The following is a 27,662-nucleotide window of genomic DNA, read 5'->3' as shown; positions in this document are numbered from 1 at the left end:
AGCCTGAACCGTGAAATAACTGCCAGAAAATTCTAAATTTTCAAAACTGGAGTGTTTGTTGAACCGGCTTACATTTTTTTAAATTCAATATAAATTTTCATATATGAATTTAATTTGGATCATATTTGATATATCAGGTCTTTTTGTGCAATTTGTTGCTCACAATTTGCTTTTCTTGAACTAACATAATCACATAAAACCTAATATTTTTAACCAAATAAAACTTTGACTTTCCTTTTAACATTTTCCTCAAACATACAAAATATTTTTTTTCCATATAAAACAACATCATACATCTGCTGATATGAAGTTTTCACACAGCAATGACAGATCCACCAGTGGAACCAGCAAATCATCTTTGTTACATCTGGTATTTTTGTGAAATTTGTTGCTCAGTTTTTTTTAATCATCAATTCATGTATTCATCAGGTTTTTCAGGGAAAAAATATCACACTGATGATTTAGAGGTCTCAAAAACGTATGTATCAAATATGATACACTTGGCTTTATAGGGTTAACATTGCATTGGCCTGCTAAGGCCTTAATAGCGGCGGATGCAAGGATGATGGAAGCAGGACTGGTATTACCAGGTCATTATATTAGCAATAAGAGACATATTAGTCTCTGAATCTCTGAACAAAAACTGCCCTGCATGTCAGTTCATCAAACCTTTACATTCCACCAGTCTACCCGTGAACGCCTGTGTGCACATAAGCAGGGATTTAAAGCTGCATCCCAGCTCAGCCATTATGAGTCTGGCAGTTTCCTCTGAATTAAGCGGCATGTCATGGTGTTTAGTAGTTGTTAATGAATGTTGTAATTCAGCATGGGAATGAATACAGATGAGTTTGTTTTATCACTTTTAGCAGTCTGTTCAGCAGCACTGTGCAGGTGTGCACAGTAAGCACTCAACAGATAGTTTTTTAGACCAAGACCCTCATTACTGCAATGTATCATTTCTTATTATTATTTATTATGAAATGTCCAGAGTGTTCTCACCACCATAAGAAATAAATAATAAACTAATAAGGGATGTAGCTCTCTTGTGCCGGTGTGGATTATTGCTGCTAAGTGTGGTTAAGTATGTTACAGAGCAAATCATCAGTCACAGTCTCACTACTACCACCAGGGTTTAGGACATAAAACTGCATCCGTGCAGTTTTAAAACACTGCTAACTTAAATATTAAAAATATCAAACTCACCACTAACATAAAGCAATTCAAAATTTTAATAAAACAGTATTTATCAAAATAAGAAAACATGGTATATTTATATGTATGTAGTATATTTCTATAGATATATGATATTTGTTATTATAATGTATATGCTGTAGAACGAATGTGTATATACAACATATGTATTATGTGTTAGTAGATTTTGTAATGATGCATACATATATGTGGAAATGTGTGTAATATGGATTGGTAACACTTTCTATGAAGACTACATCTATAGTGCATTATGAGCGCATTCATAGTGAATTATAATGCTCATTATAATCAATCATAATGCATTATGACTGCACTCATAAACACATATAAAGCTTCATGATGCACTATATCAACAGTTATAAATATAGCTTATAATGACTTATAAATCCAAGTGTCTTATGAGTGCTCTTGACTGGTTATAAACTACAGGCTGACTGATGAGGCTTATAATACATTACAACTACTCATACCCCTCTATACACACACCTCAACAATCAATTGTTATAAGGACTCATAGGATGCCATAACTATAAATAAATGATCAATGTATGCTTTAAGTAAAGTGAGGTTCATATAGAGGCATCTATAATGCAGCATAGCTAATCATGATGTTTCATTGTTGGCGTTAAGTAAAGTGTAACACATTTTCATGCATTTAAAAGAAGCTATGCTGCATCATAAGTCATTTCGTCAGATACCAAATATAGAGAATTACACTAAGATTAGGAATGAATGCATGAAAATGTGTTACACTTTACTTAATATGTGAATAATTTTTGTTTTGTTTTATTTTTATTTTTTATTATGTTTTGTGTTTTCAACTGTATATTTGATACTGTTGGACCCCAGGAAGAATAGCTGTGGATTTGCTGCAGCTAATGGGGATCTTAATAATAAACTAATAACTCACTGGCTATTCCCTTGCACTCACCCTTTATTCTCTTTTGTTTCAGAAACCCTGACAAGGGCCTTCAGTTCCTCATCTCTCGAGGCTTCATCCCAGATACACCCATCGGCGTGGCTCACTTCCTGCTCCAGAGGAAGGGCCTGAGCCGACAGATGATAGGAGAGTTCCTCGGAAACAGCAAGAAACCTTTCAACAGAGACGTCCTAGAGTGAGTAGCACACATTATTCCCTAACACCGTTTAAGGATCATTTACCGCTCCTCAGAAGGTGATTCTCCCTACTAATCCTTCCATTTTCTGTGAGATCAGGGGTCAGGGTCAGCTACAGGACTGGATTTGATAGAGGATTTAGCACAAGGAAAATCCTGAGCTTTATATAGTGGTTGTCAGTCATGTTGATATCTGAGCCAATTATGCGTAGGTTTTTATACATTTTTCAACTCTATCTGGGGGTTGAGATGATTCTCTGAAACCTAAATTACAACTTGAGAATACACTTATGTCAGAGCTATTATTTTTGCAGACGTTGACATTTGATTATGTTTTTCATCTTTGTAAACAAACTGAAAACCAGCTGAAATTGAAGTGTCTTGACCCGACAAATAAGCCCTTGTATGACTCTTCAAATTGAAAATCTAGGTTGACTCACAAGACAGAATTGTAGGAGGAGGATAACAAGCTGATAAGACAAAAATAAAATAAAAACCCTTCCTGCCCTTTTTGTTTTTCCAGCTTCTTTCATCACATCGATATCAAAACTGTGTTGCTGTTGAATTGGCGTTATTCTATCAGACAGGAAGTGAGAAACAAAGAGCAATTCAGCGTTCATCTGATAATGTAAATATTGTTTTTGAGATTTCATAAATCATGTCCGTAGAAAAAAGAAAATTTAGCTCCTAGTCTTGGTATTTTTACCTGTGGTTTTTGCTAGTGCCATCTTTATATTAGATCTAAACCACCGGTGTGGATCAAATCATATTCTCTATATGGAGCATAAGGAGAGATTTCCTGAAGTATATGTGATGAGGTGCTATGTGTGTGTGTGTGTGTGTGTGTGTGTGTGTGTGTGTGTGTGTGCATGTTTGTGCCTGTGTGTTTCAAGCATGTAAGGAGGTTTTATGTGTCATTTGTGGATTTGTATTTACTTTCTTTCTCAAACGTTTATAATACCGCAATATATTTAATATAGTTATGACATCACAACCATACAGAAATTTAAAGGGCACAGTTTCTAAATATGTGCATTTAAAATGATGTCATAGTATTTATACAGCAGCTAGACCTACTTTTTAAATAAAAAAGGAAATAGAAATCACACTTATTACAATATGGGACCTTTAAAAGGGACAACAAACCTTGATTCAGGAAAAGCACCAAACATATCTACATTCATTTCAGTTGAAAAGCCAACTATGTGGAATCGGCCAACAATATAGATTTTAAGAGCACAACACCGACTGAGGATTAGGCCTTTAACATAGGGAGAAAGTATCGATTAAGTCTTTCCCCGGCTGCAATGATGGTGCAGAGATGCAGAGGGCACAGATGAGGAAAAACCTGAAAACAGTGAACCGAACTCTATTGCACTTATAAGTGAACCAAGATTCTAGCTTTCACAGTTTGGGTGTTTTCCTACCACCACAAACAAACCAGACCCCTAAAGTCTATTGTAGGGCTGCAACTCACGAATATTTTCATTATCGATTAATCTGTCGATTATTTAAACGATTAATGGAGTAGTTGTTTGGTCAATAAAATGTTGAAAAATATCAATCAGTGTTTCCCAAACCACAAGATGACGTCCTCAAATCTCTTGTTTTGTCCACAAACCAAAGAGATATTCAGTTTATTGTCATAAAGGAACAAAGAAACCAGAAATATTCACATTGAAGAAGCTGAAATCAGAGAATTTGGAATTATTGTCTTTAAAAAACTGCTCAAACCAATTTTTCGATTGTCAAAATAGTTGACGATTAATTTAATAATTGAATATTGTTCGATTAATCGAATAATTGTTGCAGCTCTAGTCTATTGTGACCAATACCTTTTCTTCTAGGACCATCAAGCCCAAGCTCAGATAACCTTCATTCTGATTTCTTTTCTCTCAGACCTAAAAATAAAATGCTCCTCCAGAGCCACATGAACACAGTATACAATTATTTCCGCAGGCTGGGTTAGTACTCCTCATAATACGAGAACTGACTTTATATATAAATGTTTAAGTTCCCCTTAATACCTTCCTTAATTTCATGTGGTGCCATCATGCAGTACAGTCAGTTCTTTACCGCAGAATAAAAATAAAAGGGCAGAAAAAAAAACATATAAATCCAATGTGTTGCGAGATGCATCCTTATTGTATTACTCATCAGATGAATGTGAAGACGCTGCCCCACACATGACTCACTTCACCCTGTAACTTTAATTCCAGGTCATTAACCTGATTGGCGTTATCTGCTTTGAAGCTGCAGATGTCTTTTTTTTTACTTTCTCCTTTACATCTTTCAACAATTTTCTTACTTTATCTCAATAATTGTCTTTTTTTTAAATTCTATTACGTTCTTCTATTCACCAATTACCCCCAAATTTGCATATCAGCCAGAGGAGACACTGCAGATCTTTCTTTTATCGTCCCTTTGTCAAAGTTATCAAAGAACACACTTTAAGCCTCTGCTGCGTCGTGTATGTCTGACCCTGCACTCTGCCAAGTAGTTCACCCCAGGGTGCCCTCATCTAATATCCATATTTTTTTTAAATGGACGCCATCATGGCTCCAAATTCATTGTATTTACAGGATTATGCTTTTAAGGCTTCAAACGAGAATTCACATCGCAGATATACTTCAGCACAGGTGACACTGGGATATATAGATGTGTATTTTTCCTTATTTTCCTGCAGGGCAGTCATACAGCCATGCTCTGAATGGAAGTGATGTTGAAGAGGAACATGATAGGAGAGTGCAAAGTGTGTGTGAGTGCACTTTCGATAAAGTGTAGTCACAGGAGAGTAGGTGAGGGATAGCAGCCTAATGTGAAAATCACTCATGTTGATTTACTGAGCCTTGGATGTGTGTGTGTGTGTGTGTGTGAGCCAGCCAGTGTGTGAAAGCATGTGAGTTCTGTTTGTGCTTGTATATAGGAAGGGTGTGAATGCATGTGAGTCTATAAGGCCTGGGTGGCATTTTTTTTTTCATACCAGCATACCTCTGACATCTCACCATGGTTATGTGGTGGTATTTGTGTTATTTGTGTTGGAAAAAGATGTAAAAACAGAGCTGCTGGGGACAGAAGTTGCAGCATGTGTGACAAGTCACAATGCTTTGTGTCTAACATGCAATTAGTCTAATTAGACAAGTCTCGTTGGGGTTAAATTTACAGATATTTAACCAGCTGGATGTCACTGCAGCGTGGACAGTAGATAACATAGTCTGGTCCAGTGTAGCATGAAAAGCATGGTGGAATTAGCAAGCTAGCTAGCTTACTAGTCTACCACTTAAGCAATAAACAGCAGCTTCATCCACACACTCTTGTTACAGCAAAGGAAATCATACTTTGCATAATAGCCTCCTGGCTAGCTCGCCACTTATGTTGTAGAAAATCTTTAAAGAAAAACACTTGAGACAGGTAGATTCGAATCACAGCCTTGTGCGGGATTTAATTGGCAGATATCAAAAACAGATGACAGGCACATCCAAAAATCAGAACAACACTGAGCAAGGCAACGCCTTGTCTTGCTTTTTCACCTCTCAATGTTTGTGCGTCATTGTTTCTTTGTAACTAAGATTTTAATGTCCTGTACTTTCCTGTTATGACAAACACTTGATATAAGAGTACACTTGGGAGATTGAGTTCCTATTCTAATGTTATCGTATCAACCAGAGCATCCACTTCCGATATGCTATGCTGACTTGTCCAAGAAGTTTTCCTTTCCCATAAAACTGATATTTTACCTTGTTGCAGGTCATGCTCTTGTTACATATATTTTCAGTGTAGATTTATCTACGGATTTATCCTACACTACTGCCAGATGACTGAAAACTCTGTTTGGTTCGTTTCTGTAACCAGTATAGCATGAAAGAACAGTAAAATCAGCAAGCTAGCTAAGTAGCTATTCATTCGCTAGTTAGCTGCTGGCTCAAATGGCTCCCAGTCAGGTGAGCATACTGCAGCTGCAGAAATGGGTCGGCTAGCAGCTAGGTAATGAGCTAGTGGATAGGATCAATGCAGCAGCCGCTGCTGATATTGCATCAAGGTTTATATCGTAGTCGGAATGGTTTTATCTTAAGTGTAGTGGAATAAAATGATGCCAGTTCCGCTAGAGACTGATCTCTGGTGGCGCATGCTGTACATAACAATACCTCATCTCGATACAGCATTTCACCATCAAAGAACAGTGTCTTTATTTTTGCCGGAATTTAAAATCATACCATCAGTATTTTTAAACACTGTGGTATACCAGAATATAGTGATACTGCCCAAGCCTTGTGTCTATAGGCCTATTTGTATTTTGTTTGTGTTGACTCCTGTAGTCCTGAATCTCCCTCCTCCCTTTATAAAGCTAATGGTGCCTCATTCTCTTCAAATTTCTTCAAGCATAAACAACAATAGTTAAAACGTCTAAAGTCAATTAAGCTAAATTGTGGTTATAGATTTGGGTTCCAAGAAATGTGGCACCCCAAGGACTCATTTACTGATAATGTGGTGTACTTGTTTAGCAGGAAAAATTAGATCTGTTTTCAGCCTGTCATCTACTCATTTGGTGCACAAAATATGGTTCCATCTGGCCTGTTATTTCTTTGTATTTGCATTGTGTATGTGCGTGTGTGTACCTGCCATTGCAGCTTTGTACATGCTATTTAAGCCTCGCTATGCAGACAGGTGTGTCTATTCCCCTGCCAGGTACTGTATACAGATGAACGAAGTGTATGCATGGCAGCAGTATATCTGTGTAAATGCTCATGTGTGTTCGGCCATGCGTTATTATGTTTGAGTGTGTATGAGAAGGAGATGGGAGGGGGAAGGAGAGGGCTGATGTACTTAGGCTAGAGAGCATCTCGTCTGACGTTACATAAACAAGGAGTGACAGCCGGGGAAGAGGGGAGAGAGAGGTGGTGGAGCGAGGAAGTGAGTCATGAAGAGGGCGATGAGAGAGGCTCGGCAGTCGAGAGTTGATCAAGAGGAGGATCAAGTCAGAGTCACTGGATACTATAAGCTTTACCTTTCTAAGCATTGTGTTGAAAATGGTCCCTAAATACAATCACCGGTTGAAAATAATACGCACTTTAACTCTCCAAGTTATTATCAAAGTGCCAGGATGGTTAATTGTATTTTAGATAGATAGATAGATAGATAGATAGATAGATAGATAGATAGATAGATAGATAGATAGATAGATAGATAGATAGATAGATAGATAGATAGATAGACAGATAGATCTTTATTGTCTGTCACGAGTGACAGAAATTCGTTTTTGACAGGCTCATATAAAAAACACTAAGAAACAAACAAACATTAAAAACACAAAAATGTGTACAATCATGCTAAAAAGGAGGAGGGGGGGGGCTGTTAAAAAGTATTATATAATTTATGGTTACTGTAACAGTAAAATATGGGGTACTAGCAATATTCATGGTAGTAGTAGAAGCACAACGCCCACTACAGAAGTAGTCATAGGCATCAATCAAGATGGAAGTACTTGTAGTAGTAGCAGTGACTGGAGTGATAGTAATAATAGATATAGCACAAGCAGAAGTGTTAGTCAGAACTATTAGTAGTAGTAGTATGTTTATCAGTATGTTAATCTAGAAGAAGAAAAGTGCATCTAATGTTCTTAGAACGCCAAACACGCAAATGGAAGTATATTTTGACCACAGGCTTAACAAATAAATCCCAACCCAATAGTTTATCGGTATTTTTTTAATACCAGGTGATGTGTTTGTCAGCTTTGAGCCTTGAGCACTTATCTGAATCTTTGTTGATCGGCGTCCTGGTGGGAAGGTTGGAGACGCCTGGATGCTGCAGAGATGACTAGGAGATCGCTGCCTCAATCAAAGTCCAAAAACCCAAAAGAAAAACAATCTGCATATGACAGAATATAATCAAATGTTAGTACAGCACAGTATTATAAATAGCATAATTTCAAACGATCAATTATCACAATAGCAAACAGCATATTAATTATATATTTGCATAAAAAAATTAAACTTTGGTGTTTAATATGCCAAAATATATTCTTAGCATAATTCAGTTAACAGTTACACATTAACAAACATTTTAATAGGAGGTATTAACTACACCTAACAAGCATGATTTGAATTTTCAGTTATTAAGCAGCATATTCACGTATCCAACAACGTTTCACGTACCGAGCTCTTCAGTTGGGCATTCAGCCTCAAAATTAGCGTTTCCGGTCAGCTTAAACTATTCCCCCACGTTCAGCCCGAAAACCCCATACCAATTGTTTGCACACTTATTTAGAGGTGTCTTGTAGTCCAAGTCAAGAAAGTATAGAAGTAGTAGATATACTACGAGACATAGGTCAAGTAGTAGAACTAGTGAAAGTATTAGTAGTAGTAGATGTAATTCACACAGGAATCATGTTAGTAGCTGTTGGAGTACATAAAGTAGTAGTAAAAAAAACGACATTGTTCAAAAATGATCAGTAGCTGTTGTAATAGTAGTATCAGGAGATATGTAGCAGTAGTAGTGGTGACTGTGGTAATTCACATCATCCTAGTTGGTACAGTAAGAGCTATAGCCACAGTAGTATTTCTAGTGAAGCAGTGGTAATAAGAGTAATATTTTATACATAGGACATGTAGTAGTGATAGTAATATTTGTTGATGTAGCTGTTGTAGTAGTAGTATAGCTGTAGACATAGTAGTACAGTAGTAGTAGTTGAAGGAGATGGTCGTTGTAAAATTAGATGTATGACAAGTAGTAATTGTAGTTTTATTAGAGTAGGACAGATATTGTAGGTGTAGTTCTTGGAATGCTAGCAGTATTATGTGTAATAGGAACAGTTCATGGTATTCTTGGTGTGGGCAGGTTTTTCCCTGTGATGTCATGTTGTGATACACTGTGCGTCAGCAGTACTGTACACTCAGCTATCTGACTCTTTTCTGCTGGAGCAGCATGTGTCACAGTCAAGTACTCACCTCATTAACTCGCTTTGTTCACAGTAATCCATCTTGATGTGGTGTGTGTGTTTGTGTGAATGCGTGCGTGCATGTACCCCAGTGATTTCTTGCAGTACAACAGACTGAAAAACGAAAATCGGAAGCAGAAGGCAGCATCTTGACACCACAACATGCTGTATCTTGAGATCAACAGCGACACCTTTCTTTTCAACATGCTGTCCATAACCATTAGTGGTGGAAAAAGTATTCAGATCTCTTACTTAAGTAAAAGTACTACTACCATACTGTAAAATGAATCCACTACAAGTAAAAGTCCTGCATTCAAAACTTACTTAAGTAAAAGTACAAAAGTATCAGCATCAAAATGTACTAAAAGTATCAAAAGTAAAAGTACTCGTTATGCAGAATGGCCTCATTGTTTTATACATTCTAAATATATTATTGGATTATTATTATTGATGCATTTATGTAAGCAATGTTCTTATTTTCTCAAGGTAGGGCTCATTTTAACTACTTAATATACTGTTATGAGCTCTAATATTTTGTCTAACTTTAATTTTATCATGTTTTTTGTGTTAAATCTCGACCTGTAAAGTAACTTAAACTGTCAGCTAACTGTAGTGGAGTAAAAAGTACAATATTTGCCTCAAAATGTAGTGGAGTAAAAATATAAAGTTACATAAAATGGAAATACTTAAGTAAAGTACAAGTACCTCAAAATTGTAAAAGTACAGAACTTGAGTAAATGTACTTAGTTACATTACACCACTGATAACCATCAATGGGCAAAATATTTTTTTTTTAAACTAGTGTGGATAAGTTTGGAGTACCACAGGAAAGCCGATCCGGCTGCAAAAAAAAAAAAAAAAATAGACTTTAATTTCATAGTTCGATTATCATTCCACTTTGTACCTTGACAGAACACCTCACATCAAAGCGAGGAAAACTTTAAAACCTCCCAACTCGTTTCCAAAGTCACCTTTCACTTCAAAACCTCATTTCACCTCCAAATTGCCCACGTTGTATTTATCCCCCTGAACTCATTGGACAGGATATTTTGCTTTTTTAATTAAAGTCATTAAGCTGGGGTTGTCAGGTAATAGGAGGATTTTCTGCTCCGAGGGATTGTATGCGTGTACGTGTGCATTTGTGAGTGTGTGTCTTGGCAGCGGTGGCACAGAGGAGATAGCCAGGGCCGGTCTTATCCCTGGTGTCCGTGCGTGGCTAATACCTGCAGTAAGCAGAGTGGTGCTGAGACTGGGAAGCAGATGAGTGGACTGTTATCTGAAGTGTACATCCCCAGATCCACTCAGGCCACCAGCGGAGAGGCAGCCCCTACCATCTTCTTGATATATTGCCATAAATTTTAAAATATTTCCCTTTTTTCCTTGACACTGCTCTCACTCTTCTTCCTCGCTGTGCTCCACAGTTGTGTGGTGGATGAGATGGACTTCTCAGGCATGGAGCTGGACGAAGCACTGAGAAAGTTTCAGGCCCACATTCGTGTCCAGGGAGAAGCCCAGAAGGTGGAACGGCTTATCGAGGCCTTCAGGTAATTATAAAAGTGGTAGCTGCTGTGAGAGTCTCACTTTATCTTGCAGTATTCTCACTCGTATGGGGAATGGAAATTGGGGAGCATTCTTAGGCAGGGCTACCATTTTTGGAGGATAATGTATGTAGCTTGGGTAGTGGTGATTATCCATTACCCATTTGTCATCACAAGTACACGTTCAAATACCCTTATCCTCTAAAAACGGCTGACAAAAATATCCCCATTCCCTTTTATTTATTTGATTCAGCACTAACAGTTCTCTTAACTCTTTCCTGATTATCCAGATTTGGAATTTCTGCAGCAGTGTGCATTGCATTGCCTTTATATCAGGGATCTCAAACTCAAATTACCTGGGGGCCGCTGGAGGCAGTATCAAAATGACAAAAAAAGACACAAAATTAAAAAAAAAGACAAAATGACTGTAAAAACACTACATTACGTTAAAAAAATTATGTTAAAAAGACACAAAATGACCCAAAAAATACACAAAATGACCAAAAAGACACAAAATGACAGAAAAAAAATAAATTACTAAAAAAAGTCACAAAATTATTTAAAAAAGACACACAATTACCAAAAAAGAAACAAAATTATTAAAAAAGACAAAATTATTTAAAAAAGACACACAATTACCAAAAAAGAAACAAAATTATTAAAAAAGACAAAATTATTTAAAAAAGACAAAATTACCCAAAAAAAGTAATAAAAGGGACCTTCCACACACAACACAGTAAAGTGTCATTCATATAAAACTCACATTAAACTTTCATATCAAGGTGGGGGCCACAAAATATCGTGACGAGGGCCGCAATTGGCCCGCCGGCCGCGAGTTTGAGACCCATGCTTTATATATATGCATAGGTTGGACATGCAAGGACCAGAAATAAGACCACGTGTGACAAATTGATTAATATTCACAAACATTGCAGTGCAGAGAGCGAACAGTTGCTTTAAAGGAGTCGCATATGAATATTTATCATCTCATGGGTTATGCAAAACAGCCCTCATTTGTCCTACTGGTGTCACTTACTTTCCACTGTAATGTAAATCTGGGTGTGTTGATATTTGAGCAGATGTAAAAAAAGGGAAATGAAATACTGTCACTCAAGTGTTACCTCTGGGCCATACTTGTCTTGCCGTGCTTTAAGATGCGATTCACAGGTTTTTTTGATCATGAAATATGCCGACATCAAGTTTTGAAGCAGTGCTGAAAGGTACAGCGAATTTGTGATTCGTGAGACGTGAGCTCGGGCTTTTTATTCAAGGAGCGCTGAACAGCTCTGCCGGACATAAAGACAAAGAGGGAACATGAAAACAAGCGTGTATGACTAGATTTAATCAGACAAAATCGACAAGCAGGCACGCAAGGAGAGGCACATGGAAACATAAACTCAACTATTTCTAATGCATCATGGACTGAACATGTGACTCAATATGTGACCATAAATATGCATGAATCTCGATAACACATGTATGATCTCACCAGTCGAGGCACACTGCCTTTCTGCCCACTTTCCTTTCTGCTCAGCCACAATAAAATGTTGACAATGCAGCAGCCCCCTTATGTGAATCGCCAGCGAGTGTGTAATTTCTTGCCACAATTTGTGACAGGGAAACAATTTGCCGTGCAGCTGTGGCTCTGTGTGTTAATGCTAACTGTTTGCCGTAGCCCCTCTGGAGTAACAACCACCTGTCACAGTTGTCGAGGTGCCCAATGAGGAGAAAAACGGTGGCATTGTCATAGTCAGTGGGCAGAGAGGCTGGCACGGGTAATGTTTGGACATCAGGCTGGCTCTGTGTGTTATCAGGAGAAAGAGAGGGGGGAGGATGATGGGGGTGAGGAGACACAAACTGGGAAAGGGAAGGAAGGAAGGGGAGAAAGGGAGAGAGGGAGGAAGGTTTATAAATAACCAGCGTTGCGTAACCGCCACTGCCTCTCTGTGCCTGCCTCCCCTGCTCCTGGGCTTTGATATGCCTCCAAACACACACACACACACACACACACACACACACACACACACACACACACACAGAAAGAGAGAAATCTCCAAAGTAAGAGAAGGGGATTTGAAGCAGCGGTGAAAAAAAAAAGAGGGGAAAAGTGAAAAGCAGCCAGCAGCCTCAGTATCTGCTGCGTCAGTGTGCTAATGAATGAGCAAATATGAGCCCGCTCCCAATGCTGCAGATAAATTCAGTTTATATTTTCATGTCTGCATCACAGCGTAGTATCCAGACATCCTTATTTACTCACCCTGCAGTCACACACACAATTGCTGCATTTTCTATTATGGTTATTAGAGATAAAGATCATGCAACTTGTATAATCTTGCACCAAAATCCATCCTCACTGAGTACATGATGACTCTTGGATTACAACATCTTTAGCAATCTGTAACAAAAGCGAAATTGGTTTGGAAGACAGCAGCACATGCCAAATTTGAATGATGCCAAATCCACTCGCTGAGTAGCATAATGTGCTGTTTTACCCTCCTTTTTTTTTGGTTTGTCATTTTACCGTGACTGTCTGTGCAGGGTAAGAGCACACAGACAGAAAGCAGCCGAAATAGAGGTTTTCTCTGCATGCAGCTACAGTCCATTAGGATTTAAAGACAAGAGTTAAACTGCTGGTTGCTGTTGAGTCACAGTTTTCAGATGCTGAGATGTGAATAAGAAGCCCTGTGTTGACCAAGCTAAAACAAATACTGTATTAGGAAGCCACAAACACATGAAAACACTGCTGCTTAAAGCACACAATGAAATCAGAAGCTCTTAAATAAAAAATCCACAATGAATATAAATGTTATTTTCTTTATATATATAAAAAGAATATAGATATATTTCTAGCAAATAATGGTTAAATTGCTTATCAAGCTTTTCATAATATTGCAAGTATTAAAAAAAAAAGGAAAATAGCCACATTAACTTGCTGCTTTTTAATGCACCAACCCGTTATTTTTATTGTTATAATTGGAAGGAAAATCAAATTTCCAATTTGAAAAACAAACTACTAAACTCAATAAATATTGTGTTATTTTGACTCCAAAGAACACTCTCTTTTACTGGATTATCCCTGATTGATGACCATTTCTTACATCTTTCTTTAGGACAGTTATGATTAAATAAAATAAGCAATATTTCTTTTTTTTAACAAGGAAATGCATAGTAGATGAATGGATTTTTGTCCTCAGCCCTGTAATGTCTGCAGTCTTACGAGTTGCCCCAACAACCTCCACCTCCACCAATAAGGAAGGGCGGCTTGTATGTTGCCCGAGAGAAATAATACCAAATCATTCTGTGCTGCTTGTAAAAGCTTAAATGCTTTGAGTGCGCTGTAATAAGGCAACTCAAACGAGCATTTTAACATTTCAATCACCTCAGAGCTTCTTCTATCTGGCTGTTGGTTGGACAGTTGGAGGTCTTGGTTTAGTGATCTCTTAGGGACAATAGTTACACCCTTATTGAGTTATAAAATAGGCAAAAACAAGCTTTGATTTTCCCTTTTGATAATCCTGCAAGCAGTGTTAGAAAGCACATAGAAAACAGTGTGTGTGCGCCAAGGTATGAACCTACTGTATGCATACCAGCGTGTGTGTCTTTACTCAATCCCACAGAGACATTAGATTCCAATCATGCGGCTCAGTGGGTCTGCAAAACGCTGCTACAGCCCCAACGTGGAAATGATGACTGATTAAAGTAACAATTACAGTATATACACCAACACAGAGCCCACAGGGTGCACACACACACACACACACACACACACACCTTATCATTCTGTATACTGCTGATTATTCACACACAGTAGCTGTTGTAGTATTGTATTATTCATCCCCCAACCAGGAAGTGTCCACACACTTCACAGAGCCAGAGAAAGAGATATCTCTCTCCTCTGGGTACTTCTTTCTTAAACACACACACACACACACACACACACACACACACACACACACACGCAACACCCAAAGTAGGTGTCTACAAATCTGTTAGATTCATGGTTTCCATAACCACATGGCACGGAGGCATTTCCATTCTCCACCTCTTACATTTAGAGGTGTTTTTTGGGACTTACATCAAACTGAGTATGGCCTCTGACGCGTTCTTTTGCAGAAAAGTGCCTCGGTAAGGGGATTTCATATTTCAAACTACATATTTCTTCTCTCCGGCACAATAACAACCTGCATAAATCCAGCAACCAGGCCCATAAATGTTAGAGGATGTTTAAATATGGCTCAGTGGACTCACATAGAAAAAGAAGGGCGTGTGTGTGTCTTATTGACTCGTAGACTGGTTTGAGAGACATTTTAGCTCTCTCCATTTTGTTTTTTGGAGCCAGAAGTGACCATATTTCGATAGGGTGGAGTTGGGGTGGTAAAAAGTACACCCTGCTTTATAATCTACACTGTAAATAAAAAACAACAGTAAAAAAAAGTCTGGCAGCAAAACTTACCAAACACTTACCATGAAATAACAGCATACAACTCTAAGTTATTAAACAGTTAATTTCTCTAAAAATAAAGATAATATACACTTAATATCTGTACTTAAAATGTATATATCTGTAGAATAACTAAAGGTTTTCTTTACTTTAATATGACAGTAAATATTTGGCAATCTTTTGCTGCCAGGCTTTCTACAGTTTATATATATATATATATCTTTTTTTTTAAAAATAATTTACTGTAAATAAACATTCAAGACCAAGAATACTGTAAAAAAAAAAAAAAAAAAACATTACATCACAGGCACCTATAAATTAAAAGAAAGCATAAAAATATAATGTCTGGATTCAAATTCACTACAGCAAAAATTAAATTGTTCATGAACTTCATGAACTCAAATTCACTTATGAAACAAATTTTATCCACAGTAGATAGGAGATGCGACCTGGAAATCACCAGTTATATGTTTATTTTTTATTAACATATTAATTTTTTATTGCAATTATTCAAGTTAAGCAATTCAAATTCAAATATAAATAATTCAAATTCAGTTTCTGGTGGCACAAATTTCAGCCCATATTCTTTTTGCATCTAGTGGAGTCGCCCCCTGCTGGCCATTAAAAAGAATACAGTCTAAGACATTTCTGTATTGGTTTAATTTTTCAGACCTGGAGGTTGCCGCTTGGTTTCACATTATCTTGGGTAAAGCATGATACATGTAACCTCTTATCCAGTGGGCCAAATGTGTTTATATAGAAAGACTCACCCACTTCATTTTTGCTAAGAGGCAGCAAACAGCTCCAGGAGAAACCACAAGCAAAATTAAAGCCATAACTCTTATTCCTGTGCAACACTCATGCTCAGGTTATGCCAAGGCATTTATTGGCATGTAGTGTGTTGAAGGATGTGTTTAGTGTCAAAGGATAATGCATTTTCTGTTTCTTTTCTCCCATCTGTTACCCCTTCCTATTTGTCCTCTTATTCCTGTCCCTTTTATTTTTGTATTTCATCTCTCTCTCTGTACTTACCGTTCCCTCGAACTGGCCTCGCCCATTCTTTTTACCATCCTATCTTTCGGTTTCTCCTTTTCTGTCATTCCTCCATGTTTGTGTCCTCCGTCACGACCCACATCTATTACAACACACATTCATCCTCTCTCTTCCACCTCCTTTACCCTTCACCTCTATTCTTTTTCTCCCTCTGACTTTTTACTGTCTTCTTTCTCTGCAGTCAACGCTACTGCATGTGTAACCCCGATGTGGTGCAACAGTTTCACAACCCGGACACCATCTTCATCCTGGCCTTCGCCATCATTCTGCTCAACACGGACATGTACAGTCCAAACATCAAACCGGACCGCAAGATGATGTTGGAGGACTTCATACGCAACCTACGAGGTATGTGACACAGCATTTTATTGCATCTGTGTGGCACATTGAGGGTGGTAAAATGGCATTAATAAGCTAATAAAGTAATGTAGGGCAGCTGTTCTCAACCTTGGGGTCCCGACCCCAATTGGGGTCGCGAGATGATTTCTGGGGGTCACCAAATCATTTTGGAAGTCAGCTCTATCTCCACTGTGATAAAGTGTTCATGTGTTAATGTGTTTTAGTCTTTTTGGTCACTTAATGTCTTTTTTTGGTCATTTTGTGTTTTGTTTTTTTGTCATTTTGTCTTTTTTGCTCATTTTGTGTCTTTTTTTGATCATTTTGTGGTCAATTTGTGTCTTTTTTGGTCATTTTGTTTCCTTTTTTTGGTCATTTTGTGTCTTTTTTGGTCATTTTGTGTCTTTTTTTGGTCATTTTGTGTCTTTTTTGGTCATTATGTTTCCTTTTTTTGGTCATTTTGTTTCTTTTTTGGGTGATTTGAACTGTGCGTGTGAGATTCTGTTCAGTGAGCGGGGGTCGCGGACAACATGGATGTTAAATTGGGGGTCACGACTCAAAAAGGTTGAGAACTACTGATGTAGGGTATGTTTTAGGTTTGTATGTGCATGTGTGTCACCTCAGAAGGTTTTCTGAGGAGTTTAATCTGGTTGGTTTGGAGGTAATTCTGCTAAGATCATTCTCTTACTTTGTGGACTCAGAAAGTATCTGTCTCACTGAGGTGTGTTGAAGCACAAAACTAAATCCGTCCCAGCTCTTATGGTGTTATGTCGTAGCCAACCCTGACCCTGAACTCCTCTATGAAGGGACAAGAAAAATCATTTAATCTTCCAGGAACAGTAACAGGGCAGGACAGGCAAGAACCAAAGAAGGATAAGAAGGTGTAAAGCTAAGAGTTTTGACAAGAAAAGGAGTCTACAGACATGCTACCGTGCTCACAATACAATGCTAGCATGCTCACATGTTTAGCATGCTAACATTTGCTAATTAGCGCTTAACAAAACGTGGCAAATGTGCTATTTTTTCCCCTCACTGCTGGTGTGCTGATTCATGCCAACTGGATACCACTAAAAACTGAAATAAGTCAGCATGAGGAAACTGAAAGACCCAAGAAAAATCCCATAATTATAGCATATGGCTTTAAATTTATTTTGTGGCGCTAGATGCCAAAAAGTGCTAATTTATAACTGATGGTGCAGAGGTGCTCTTCCAGAAGTCATAGAACTTATTTTGTGACTATTTCCCCAATAGTTTTAATCTTGCTACAATATAGACGTGATAAAATGTGATGTGAAATGAGTAATACTCTATAATCCTCCAAAAAAAGAAGGATAAATCAGTAAAAGCGAGTCTGTGTCCAACAGTGTTTGGATCTGTATTAAATCGAGGCGCCCTGCATAAATTCGGGTAATAAAAATAAGGTTGCATTTTATCCCTGCCTGCCTTACTTTATGCTTTCACAACTCATAGCGACACGGACAGAAAGCACCTGTAATTCTTGTCTCCGGCATGCAGACAGATGCTCATTCACGGAGCGTTGAGGACGAGACGGGATCGTCGTAGTTTCGCTCTCCCTCTGCGCAATCAATCAGGGAACTCTGAGGTCGATGCAGAACAACTTTAATAGATTCATCCAGACTGTTCCCCACAATTAAATTAAGTTGGAAAATCAATTTCGGCATCTTATGCAAATTAAAATATGCCACTCTCTCTTGGCCTCTCTATTTGTCTTCTGCTCAGTTTACTATGTTTTCTCTGTCTCTCTATCCATTCTCTTATCTTGTTTTGTCTCAGTCAGAATATAATTTTGTCTGTTTATTCATCTGCCTTTCCTTGTTTATATTCTCTCTGTTTCTCGCGTCTCTTTTCTTCTCACTCACGTCTCTCGTACACACTGACAGAAGAATAGCTCAATCAACTAATTGGCTGAGGTGAAATGCAATTATGCACCAGAAACCAATAGTAATGAAGAACCATAGAGCATTCATTATCTCAATTAAAACAGACTGTCAGTGTCAAAGCTATTCCGCAATGGGGCAACATAATATAAACCAGCTTTCACCATAAATTAATCCTTTGTGTCAGCGCAGTGAAAAAATGGATATTGTAAAGTCTCAGTTATGGGATAGAGAGGCGGATCAGATTTTCACAGAGTTCAGTTCACTTCTTTTTTTTTTTTGGTCCTTATGGTGGGTTACTGTTCATCAATAGGCTTTGTGACAAGCCAGCTTTATAACCCATCACACCAGATGGTCTGTTACACAGAACCATCTGACAAGCAGCCATTGGAAACTGTTTGGAAAAGGGCAGGTACTTTCTAAAAATACTTAACAGGTGATTGGACGAACCATCTGTCTATAACCATTTATCACAGGCTAACTTCAGACCAACCACCATATGGCTCCCACTATGGACGACTCTCCAGCTCTAATATCACTGGTGCTATTGCAGCATCTACTCATCAAACTCTTTTGGAGCCGCCATTGTCGTTTTGGACGAATGAACGAACCTAAATCATCGTCGTAGCTGCCCTCACGCTGATCGATCAAAAAACGTATTACTTGAAGCCTGCCAAGGGGAATATTTCGTGTGATCTTGTAGTATTCCGATAATCCAGCTTCTGTGCAAAGAACGGTATACTTTAGATCAGCTATTCTCTACCTTGGGGTCGGGACCCCAATTGGGGTCGCGAGATGATTTCTTGGGGTCGCCAAATCATTTTGGAAGTCAGCTCTGACTCCACTGTGTTAAAGTGTTAATGTGTTAATGTGTTTTAGTCTTTTTGGTCACTTAATGTCTTTTTTTGTGGTCATTTTGTGTGTTTTTTGTCATTATGTGTCTTTTTTGGTCATTTTGTTTCCTTTTTTTGGTCATTTTGTGCCTTTCTTTGTCATTTTGTGTCTTTTTTGGTCATTTTTTTTCTTTTTTGGGTCATTTTGTGTGTTTTTTGTCATTATGTGTCTTTTTTATCATTTTCTGGTCAATTTGTGTCTTTTTTGGTCATTTTGTTTCCTTTTTTTTGTCATTTTGTGTCTTTTTTTAGTCATTTTGTGTCTTTTTTGGTAATTTTTTTTCTTTTTTGGGTCATTATGTGTCTTTTTTGGGTCATTTTGTGTCTTTTTTGGGTCATTTTGAGTCTTTTTTTGGTCATTTAGTGTCTTCTTGGTCATTTTGTGTCTTTTTTGGTCATTTAGTTTCCTTTTTTTGGTCATTTTGTTTCTTTTTTTGGGTGATCTGGACTGTGCGTGTGAGATGCTGTTCAGTGAGCGGGGTCGCGGACAACATGCATGTTAAATTGGGGGTCGCGACTCAAAAAGGTTGAGAACTACTGCTTTAGATGATGAAAACAGAAGGATAAGAGAAGAGGCAAAGCCCAATCAAAGGTGAAAACATGGGTAAAACAAATCTACAGCCATGCTAGCAGCTCTATGGACCATGAATGCCTGTAAAGAAATGTACCAATCCATGTGGTACATGTTGAAATATTTCAAATGATTGAAAACTTTAGCACTGCCAGCAGGTCAAAGTCATTGAGATTTACCCAGTACCATGAATCCCTTCACAAAATGTCACGTCACTAGTTGAGATACTGTATCTGAACGTACTAAGAAACAGAAAGCAGTGAAGTCATGTGGGGTGTAAGGAAAGTGACAGAAAATGTTAAATAAAGAGACATTCAGCAAAAAAAAACAGTAACTTATTTATCTGACACTTTACACACATTTCCCCCCGGACATCTCCTCCACTCTCTCTGACTCCGTAATGTGTAGCGATGTCTCAGCGGTGTCCCAGGGTGCCTCACTGTCACCGCCATCACTTGTTGTGGCTTCATTTTCTCCGAACACATCCTGCCCCATTGAAAACTCAATGTACCACACAGAGCCGTACAGCTGTGCGGATATAATAGGGAGCATCTCGAGGGCAACCTTTCAGCCTAATGACATGCAGCTCTACCTGCGTCGAAAATGCCACGGCCTTGAACCGCACTGTGTTCCAGACAGAAAATCTTCTATGGGTGTTAACCTTTCACTTGCCAATTAACCTCCTCTCACACTGCCTTCTGTCACTGCTTAATGGAGACAGTGAGAGACAGAAAGTCAAAGAAGGACAGATGAGGAGAGAAAGAGACCTCTTTTGCACTGATTATTCAATTCCACTCTTTGCAAGTCAAACACTGAGGCAAAAAGGACAATATGTACACAGCTATGGTTTGTGTAACGAGTTTATCTTCTCCTGTAGCATGGATACACACCCTGCTAGTAGACACAGTCTGGCTCCTCTATCACTGTTAGAACAGCCGTCACTCCATATTCCTTCTGATGGACGAGTCATGTCTGGTAAAATTAAAAGCAACCACCTCGTGATGTGTGTATACACTGTAAAAAATGTTTGTATAAATAACAGTAAAACTCTGTCAAATTCATCAGAAATAGGGCATAAAATTAAAAATTGTATATTACCGTATTAGACACTTTTAATTACCGTAAATCAAAGAATAGCACAAAACTTTTACTTTTTTCTGTCATAAACTGTAGGAAACACAGTTTTGCTGTAAAAATATAACATTTTCATGCAAAATATATGGAGAAATACCATGATGTGTGAATGAATGACACAATTACCCTAAAAATAAAGGGACTACTCAGTCTAAATGACGTTTTTGCTACTCACTGTATTTTTTACGGTGAAGTTCTGGCAACTGAAGCTGCCGGTATTTTACCGTAAATTAAACAGATTCTTTTTTACAGTGTACATGGGTGTAATCTGCCTATTTTACATTTTAGGTGTGGATGATGGAGCAGACATCCCCAGAGACATGGTGGTGGGGATCTATGAGAGAATACAGCTGAGGGAGTTACGCTCCAACGAAGACCACGTCACCTACGTCTCCAAGGTTGAGCAGTCCATTGTGGGCATGAAAACAGTAAGACACACTTGTGTTCTCTATACTTATGAGGACATTCACCCCATTTTGTCCCCATTTTTCGTATGCATGAGACCAATTCATTTGAGAATGTGTTGTGAGCTTATTCCAATTGTTTTGGGTACACTGTAAACAATTGTCTTGTAAATTAACAGTAAAATACTGGCAGCAGGGTTGCCAGCATTCTGCTGTTAATTTTACAGTTCCTCTACTGTTATTTACTTTACAGGATGGTACTGTGATAAAACCACATACTGAATTACAGTAAAATCCTGCATTTCATTGATTTCTACAGTAGACTAAAACACAGTATAGTGCTGTCCTGAAGCTTGTTGCAATATTATTGCATTATACAATGCAGTCTTTTTTTGAAAATAGAGCCTATTAATGTCTGAACTAATGTTTAAGGCAGAGTTATAAAACGTGGTCACCATCCTATTTCTCTCTGATTAAAGCAGCTTTTACTCTGAAACCAGGTCTAAAAAATACGTAAGGACTTGTATCCCAAAAGCGTCTATATATCTCATCTTTATTCTCGTCTTGATTCTCATCTTTAATCTCAAAGCCTAAAATTTAAATATGTCCTCGCAAACATAGACAAATTGTACACACAGTCAGTAGTAACCTTCCCAGATGGCATTGAGCTGATGATTCAATAACTGTTTTCATTATCACACGCCATAGAAAGATCAGCAGTTGTTTAATGTGGATATAAAACACACAGTCATCATTTCCATTACACATTTGTACAACTCATTTAATCTAGATTTTTTTTCACAGGAGCTTTTATAACCTTTTTGGCTTGCTAGAACAGCAGAAAGCAGGATTAATCGCACAAAAACATGAACGATTTCACACACACACACTCTTTGCTGAGTCCATGCCAAGTCACTCCGTCATTATTCAAGGCCTTATCACTATCACCTAGCCTTAGTCGTGTTAGCGGAGCACATTTATTAGCCATTAAATGTCTCATCAGCAGCACGATCATTACCTCAGGTCATTACTCCTGCTGGATACGTCATTAACCACCGCCATCATTAGAGTCTTCTTTTAACTGTTAAAGGTTAAAAGTCAGTGCACATGAGCAGCACAATGTAAGTGGTTGGACCCAACACTGGGATGTCCTTTAGTTCAGCTATTCTCAACCTTGGGGTCGGGACCCCAATTGGGGTCGCGAGATGATTTCTGGGGGTCGCCAAATCATTTTGGAAGTCAGCTCTGTCTCCACTGTGTTAAAGTGTTCATGTGTTAATGTGTTTTAGTCTTTTTGGTCACTTAATGTCTTTTTTTGGTCATTTTGTGGGGTTTTTTTAGTCATTTTGTGTCTTTTCTGGTAATTTTGTGTCTTTTTAGGCCATTTTGTGTCTTTTTTTGATCATTTTGGTGTCTTTTTTTTTGGTAATTTTGTTTCTTTTTTGGGTCATTTTGTTTCTTTTTTGGGTCATTTTGTGTCTTTTTTGGTCATTTTGTGTCTTTTCTGGTCATTTTGTGTCTTTTTTGGTCAATTTGTGTCTTTTTTGGTCATTTTGTTTCTTTTTTGGGTGATCTGAACTGTGCGTGTGAGATTCTATTCAGTGAGCGGGGGTCGCGGACAACATGCATGTTAAATTGGGGGTCGCGACTCAAAAAGGTTGAGAACTACTGCTTTAGTTTAGAGTCAGAGGTGAAACATCGACTTGTGGCCATTGTTTTAATTCACAGTGTGAATATTTCTATGGGAAGTTTTATGACTTTGAGACAGACCCAGAAGCACATGTATTTAGCTTCATAATTGACTGATTACACAGATTCATGTGGGAATGTGCTGTGTGTGCCCACTCATAAAACACTGAAAGGCTTTTTTGTAATGATTCAACAGTTTAGGGAATTATTTTTTAATCTTGTCAGTGCACCAAGGCCTTTCAATTCTTTAATCATGAAGTATAAATAAAAGTTGCTGATTTATTTTCCTTAGAGTCTGGAAATTTTATTTTACACTGTTGTATTCACATTAAACAGCCAGTTTGGAAAAAAATATTTCAAAATTATAATACAGTATCCCTTTTTCTGTCACTAGTCTTCTAATACACAACATGGGTGGAAAATGAGCCATATCCATTTTTTAGCTCAGTAGCTTGTTAAGCTAACTTCTTGGCTAAGTATTTAGCTAAGTAGCTTGTTAAGCTAAGTACTTAGCTAACTTCTTGGCTAAGTAGTTAGCTTAGCAAGCCACTTAGCCAAGTAGTTAGCTGTGTAATAATACAAAAACTTTTTTTCTCCATAAATTATGAGAAGCAAAATGAAAATAATGATCTGTTGTTGTCAAAAACAGTTTAGGGAATTATTTTTTAATCTTGTCAGTGCACCAAGGCCTTTCAATTCTTTAATCATGAAGTATAAATAAAAGTTGCTGATTTATTTTCCTTAGAGTCTGGAAATTTTATTTTACACTGTTGTATTCACATTAAACAGCCAGTTTGGAAAAAAATATTTCAAAATTATTATACAGTACAGGCCAAAAGTTTGGACACACCTTCTCATTCAATGTGTTTCCTTTATTTTCATGACTATTGACATTGTAAATTCACCAAAACTATTAATGAACACATGTGGAATTATGTACTTAACAAAAAAGTGTGAAATAACTGAAAACATGTCTTATATTATATTATTATATATAAGCAAAGGGTGGTTACTTTGAGGAATCTAAAATACAAGACATGTTTTCAGTTATTTCACACTTTTTTTGTTAAGTACATAATTCCATATGTGTTCATTCATAGTTTTGATGCCTTCAGTGAGAATCTACAATGTAAACAGTCATGAAAATAAAGAAAAACGCATTGAATGTTGTGTGTCTTGATCCTCTCTTTTCATCCTACTGTGCTAAACGCAAACATAATAGCATTGGTTAACTATAATCTATGTATCTTAGTCTTTATCGGCGGACAGGAAGATGAGACTAAAGTACAAACCACTGTTTGGATGAATTTACTTTTAATTAGTTTCGAATTTAATCTCCCTTATTTCCTGCTTCCTAACTTTCAAAGTGACATTGGAACTGTGACATTGAAAGGATTCCTGCTGTCTTTTTTCTTTTTTTGGCTTGTCCCTTTAAGTGTCTCTCAGTGATGGATGAGTAGCCATAGGATGACAGAGGGAGTGTTGTCATAGCCAAAACAATGATGGATTGTTGTGACAGGAAGTGACTATTCCTGCCCGTCCAAGCTGTCTGCCTTAAGAAGACTTAGATAAAGTTTCTTCCTTAGACATACTATTGCAGCAGGTGTCAGAGGAATCCCTTTATAGTGGATTTAAAACATATGATGCTCAGCGGGAGTAGCCCACAAGATAAAGATTTTCTGATAATAAGAGTTAACCCTTTGATGCACAACATGGGTCTAATGTTCTATATCTTTGCAATAATTCATCATTCAGTATTCCAGGTTTTCCTCAATTAGTTTGTTTTTGATCATCATACATCCTAATTTTTATGTTTTCCTCTATACATTTTTTAATAAAATCCCTTTTTCTGTCACTAGTCTTCTAATACACAACATGGGTGGAAAAATGAGCCATATCCTTTTTTTAGCTCAGTAGCTTGTTAAGCTAACTTCTTGGCTAAGTATTTAGCTAAGTAGCTTGCTAAGCTAACGATTTAGCTAACTTCTTGGCTAAGTAGTTAGCTTAGCAAGCTACTTAGCCAAGTAGTTAGCTGTGTAATAATACAAAAACTTTTTTTCTCCATAAATTATGAGAAGCAAAATGAAAATAATGATCTGTTGTTATCAAAAACAAGATATGTAAAAAATATTTACAATATTCAATCATGAAATAAGTTGATATCAAAAGATAGAAAGAGCAAGCAATAAATAACATGGGAAATGAATGCGGGTCATTTTTTACCCATGTTGTGCATCAAAGGGTTAACTTTGAGTAAGATGAAGTAGCTTTTACGTCACGTTTTTCCTCCTCAAACACATAAAATGTCCCGAAATATTATATATGGATAACATTTGAAGCCATATTTAACCTCTTTTCTCGTCAAACTGTTTCTTAATAATCCAAACAGGAACACGCAAGAGGCATTTTAAGCTAATGATGTCTTTACATGTTCCTGACATTAGTGTAATGAGAAAGCAGGCCGGCTGTGGCCAGCTGGGCGGGAGTCTGTGGACCCTGCAGTGATGAGAGCGAGAAAGAGAGAAAGAGAGAAAGAGGCTGTGTGTGTACTCGCTGCATTGCAAATAGTCCACAGGGAGCAGAGGGAATCAAAATTGGAAATGCACAGACAGAAAAACTGAAAAGAGGCCGTGAATATTTCTATTTTATCATGAAGAGGGGGGATCAACTCCACATCGACTGACAGTCACTGTGCTGCTGTTTGGGGTTCTTGCAGTTATCCAACATGGAGACAAGTCAGGGAGACAAGAGTGTGAAGAGGCGAGAACATGATTAGATCAGTCGCTGCCATTTTTGTAGTGTAATCTGCTTAAACGGGGAAAAGCACTTAAGTCCAAGAGGAGAAGCCAGGCCTGTAGCAAAGCAGCACAACTGCAGCATTTTTATAAAAAGAGAACAACCTTTACGAAATAGACCTCCAAGTGTAGCTTTACCACCTTTGCTAATCCGATTTGGTCTGGTGTCAGAACCAGTAGGTAAACAGCAAGATGCATGTGGCTAAAAATATAGTTTGAATCCAAAGTTTTATTGGAGAAATTTGCAACAGACCCAGCACAGCATGCTTGATGAGGACCTCCAGGTCACTTTTTACATACTGGTTATCCCTTTAACATTATTCTTCATTGTGCAGGTTCATCAGATAGACTTGAACACAGGGTTAATGTTGTGAATTCTCATACAACTGCTTGCTTAATTTAAGAAAGGATTGTGGTAGAAGTCGAAATAATAATGTTTTGTTAGATTGTTTGTTGGTCTCCTGGGTGAATGTCCTCTTGACGCATCCATCCTCCTCAAAATCCTCCGTATGTGGACTTTGTCGCTCTTTATACTAGGTCACTTACTTATTAGAGGCAGCCTTGCACGTCCAAACCTGAGGCTCTTTTAGAGCAGTAGTTCTCAACCTTTTTGAGTCGCAACCCACAATTTAACATGCATGTTGTCCGCGACCCCCACTCACTTTATATTTTATTGATACTTTTAATCTAAGTCCTTTGCTATCAGTTTAAAGGTCCATTCTGACCTCCTGAGTGTGTAACAGTCAGCTTCAAGCCAGAGACTCCTTGGAAAGTAACAACTTGATACTTTGGGATTTGTCAGAAAAGACACAAAATTACCCAAAAAAGAATCAAATTGACCACAATATGACACAACATGATCAAAAAAGACACAAAATGACTAAAATAGTGCATAAAATTAAGCAAAAAAGGACTCAAATTGACCAAAAAAGACACAAAATGACCAAAAAGACTAAAACACATTAACACATGAACACTTTAACACAGTGGAGACAGAGCTAGGAAACAGTTGGGTTAAGGCAATAAAATTACTGGTTAAGGTTCGGACAAATATAAAGCAACTTCTTCTGTACTTGACATCGTTACGTAAGTGACGTAGGTGACATCGAACATGATGTAGAACATAACGTAACTCGGCACAGAAGCTAATTTACAGGTAGATTAAAATAACCACATTAACTTTTGGTTTCACATGGAACATGGACAACATTCTCCTGGGTCAAAGTCTTGGATTTGTTTGACCCAGCCACCCTAAGTGGACTTTTGTGCTCTTTGTATTTCATCCGTTGCTCTAAATGTCTGATATTGCCCCAGATAAGAGTTAATGGAAAGCCCAGTGTGTCTCATACGGGTGCTAAATGCTGCCTTGTTCATCTATATGAGACTGTGAGGGGCCCTGGCCAAATATTTGAAATCTGAAGTTAATGGTGAGAAACCGGTTGGAAACTTCAGTGCAAGTAAACTGCAAAGACCACCCCAAATTTAAGCACAGAAAAGCAAACCCTAAAATGTAAACATGCATTTATGTTGATGAGCTCCTCAAGGGAAAACAGAGGGAAGATTTGGATAACCTTGAAACAACACACAGTCTTATCCGTTACTCTAATTAGTGTTTTTAGGACACTAAGGTCAGTGTTAATGTCACTAAT

The 27,662-nt window shown here is 37.8% G+C and overlaps 1 protein-coding gene and 1 long non-coding RNA gene across 4 annotated transcripts in view; one reads left to right on the top strand and one right to left on the bottom strand.

Moving 5' to 3' along the window:
• The window catches only part of LOC131960358 (uncharacterized), a 134,171-nt gene extending 133,659 nt beyond the window's left edge, over positions 1 to 512 (bottom strand). Inside the window, exon 1 of the long non-coding RNA XR_009389648.1 lies at positions 346 to 512. This is a non-coding gene — a long non-coding RNA (uncharacterized LOC131960358). The remainder of the gene's footprint in view (positions 1 to 345) is intronic.
• The window catches only part of iqsec3a (IQ motif and Sec7 domain ArfGEF 3a), a 145,954-nt gene that overhangs the window by 100,390 nt on the left and 17,902 nt on the right, over positions 1 to 27,662 (top strand). For all 3 annotated transcript variants that reach the window (XM_059325529.1, XM_059325530.1, XM_059325531.1), the window contains 4 exons: positions 2,166 to 2,327; positions 10,683 to 10,805; positions 16,475 to 16,641; positions 21,414 to 21,553. In XM_059325529.1, coding sequence (XP_059181512.1) covers positions 2,166 to 2,327; positions 10,683 to 10,805; positions 16,475 to 16,641; positions 21,414 to 21,553 — 592 coding nt within the window. The remainder of the gene's footprint in view (positions 1 to 2,165; positions 2,328 to 10,682; positions 10,806 to 16,474; positions 16,642 to 21,413; positions 21,554 to 27,662) is intronic.

Source organism: Centropristis striata, chromosome 22 (genome assembly GCF_030273125.1).
Source record: "Centropristis striata isolate RG_2023a ecotype Rhode Island chromosome 22, C.striata_1.0, whole genome shotgun sequence".
NCBI lineage: Eukaryota > Metazoa > Chordata > Actinopteri > Perciformes > Serranidae > Centropristis > Centropristis striata.
Note: the sequence above shows the minus strand (reverse complement) of the source record. Positions and strands in the feature narration are given on the sequence as shown.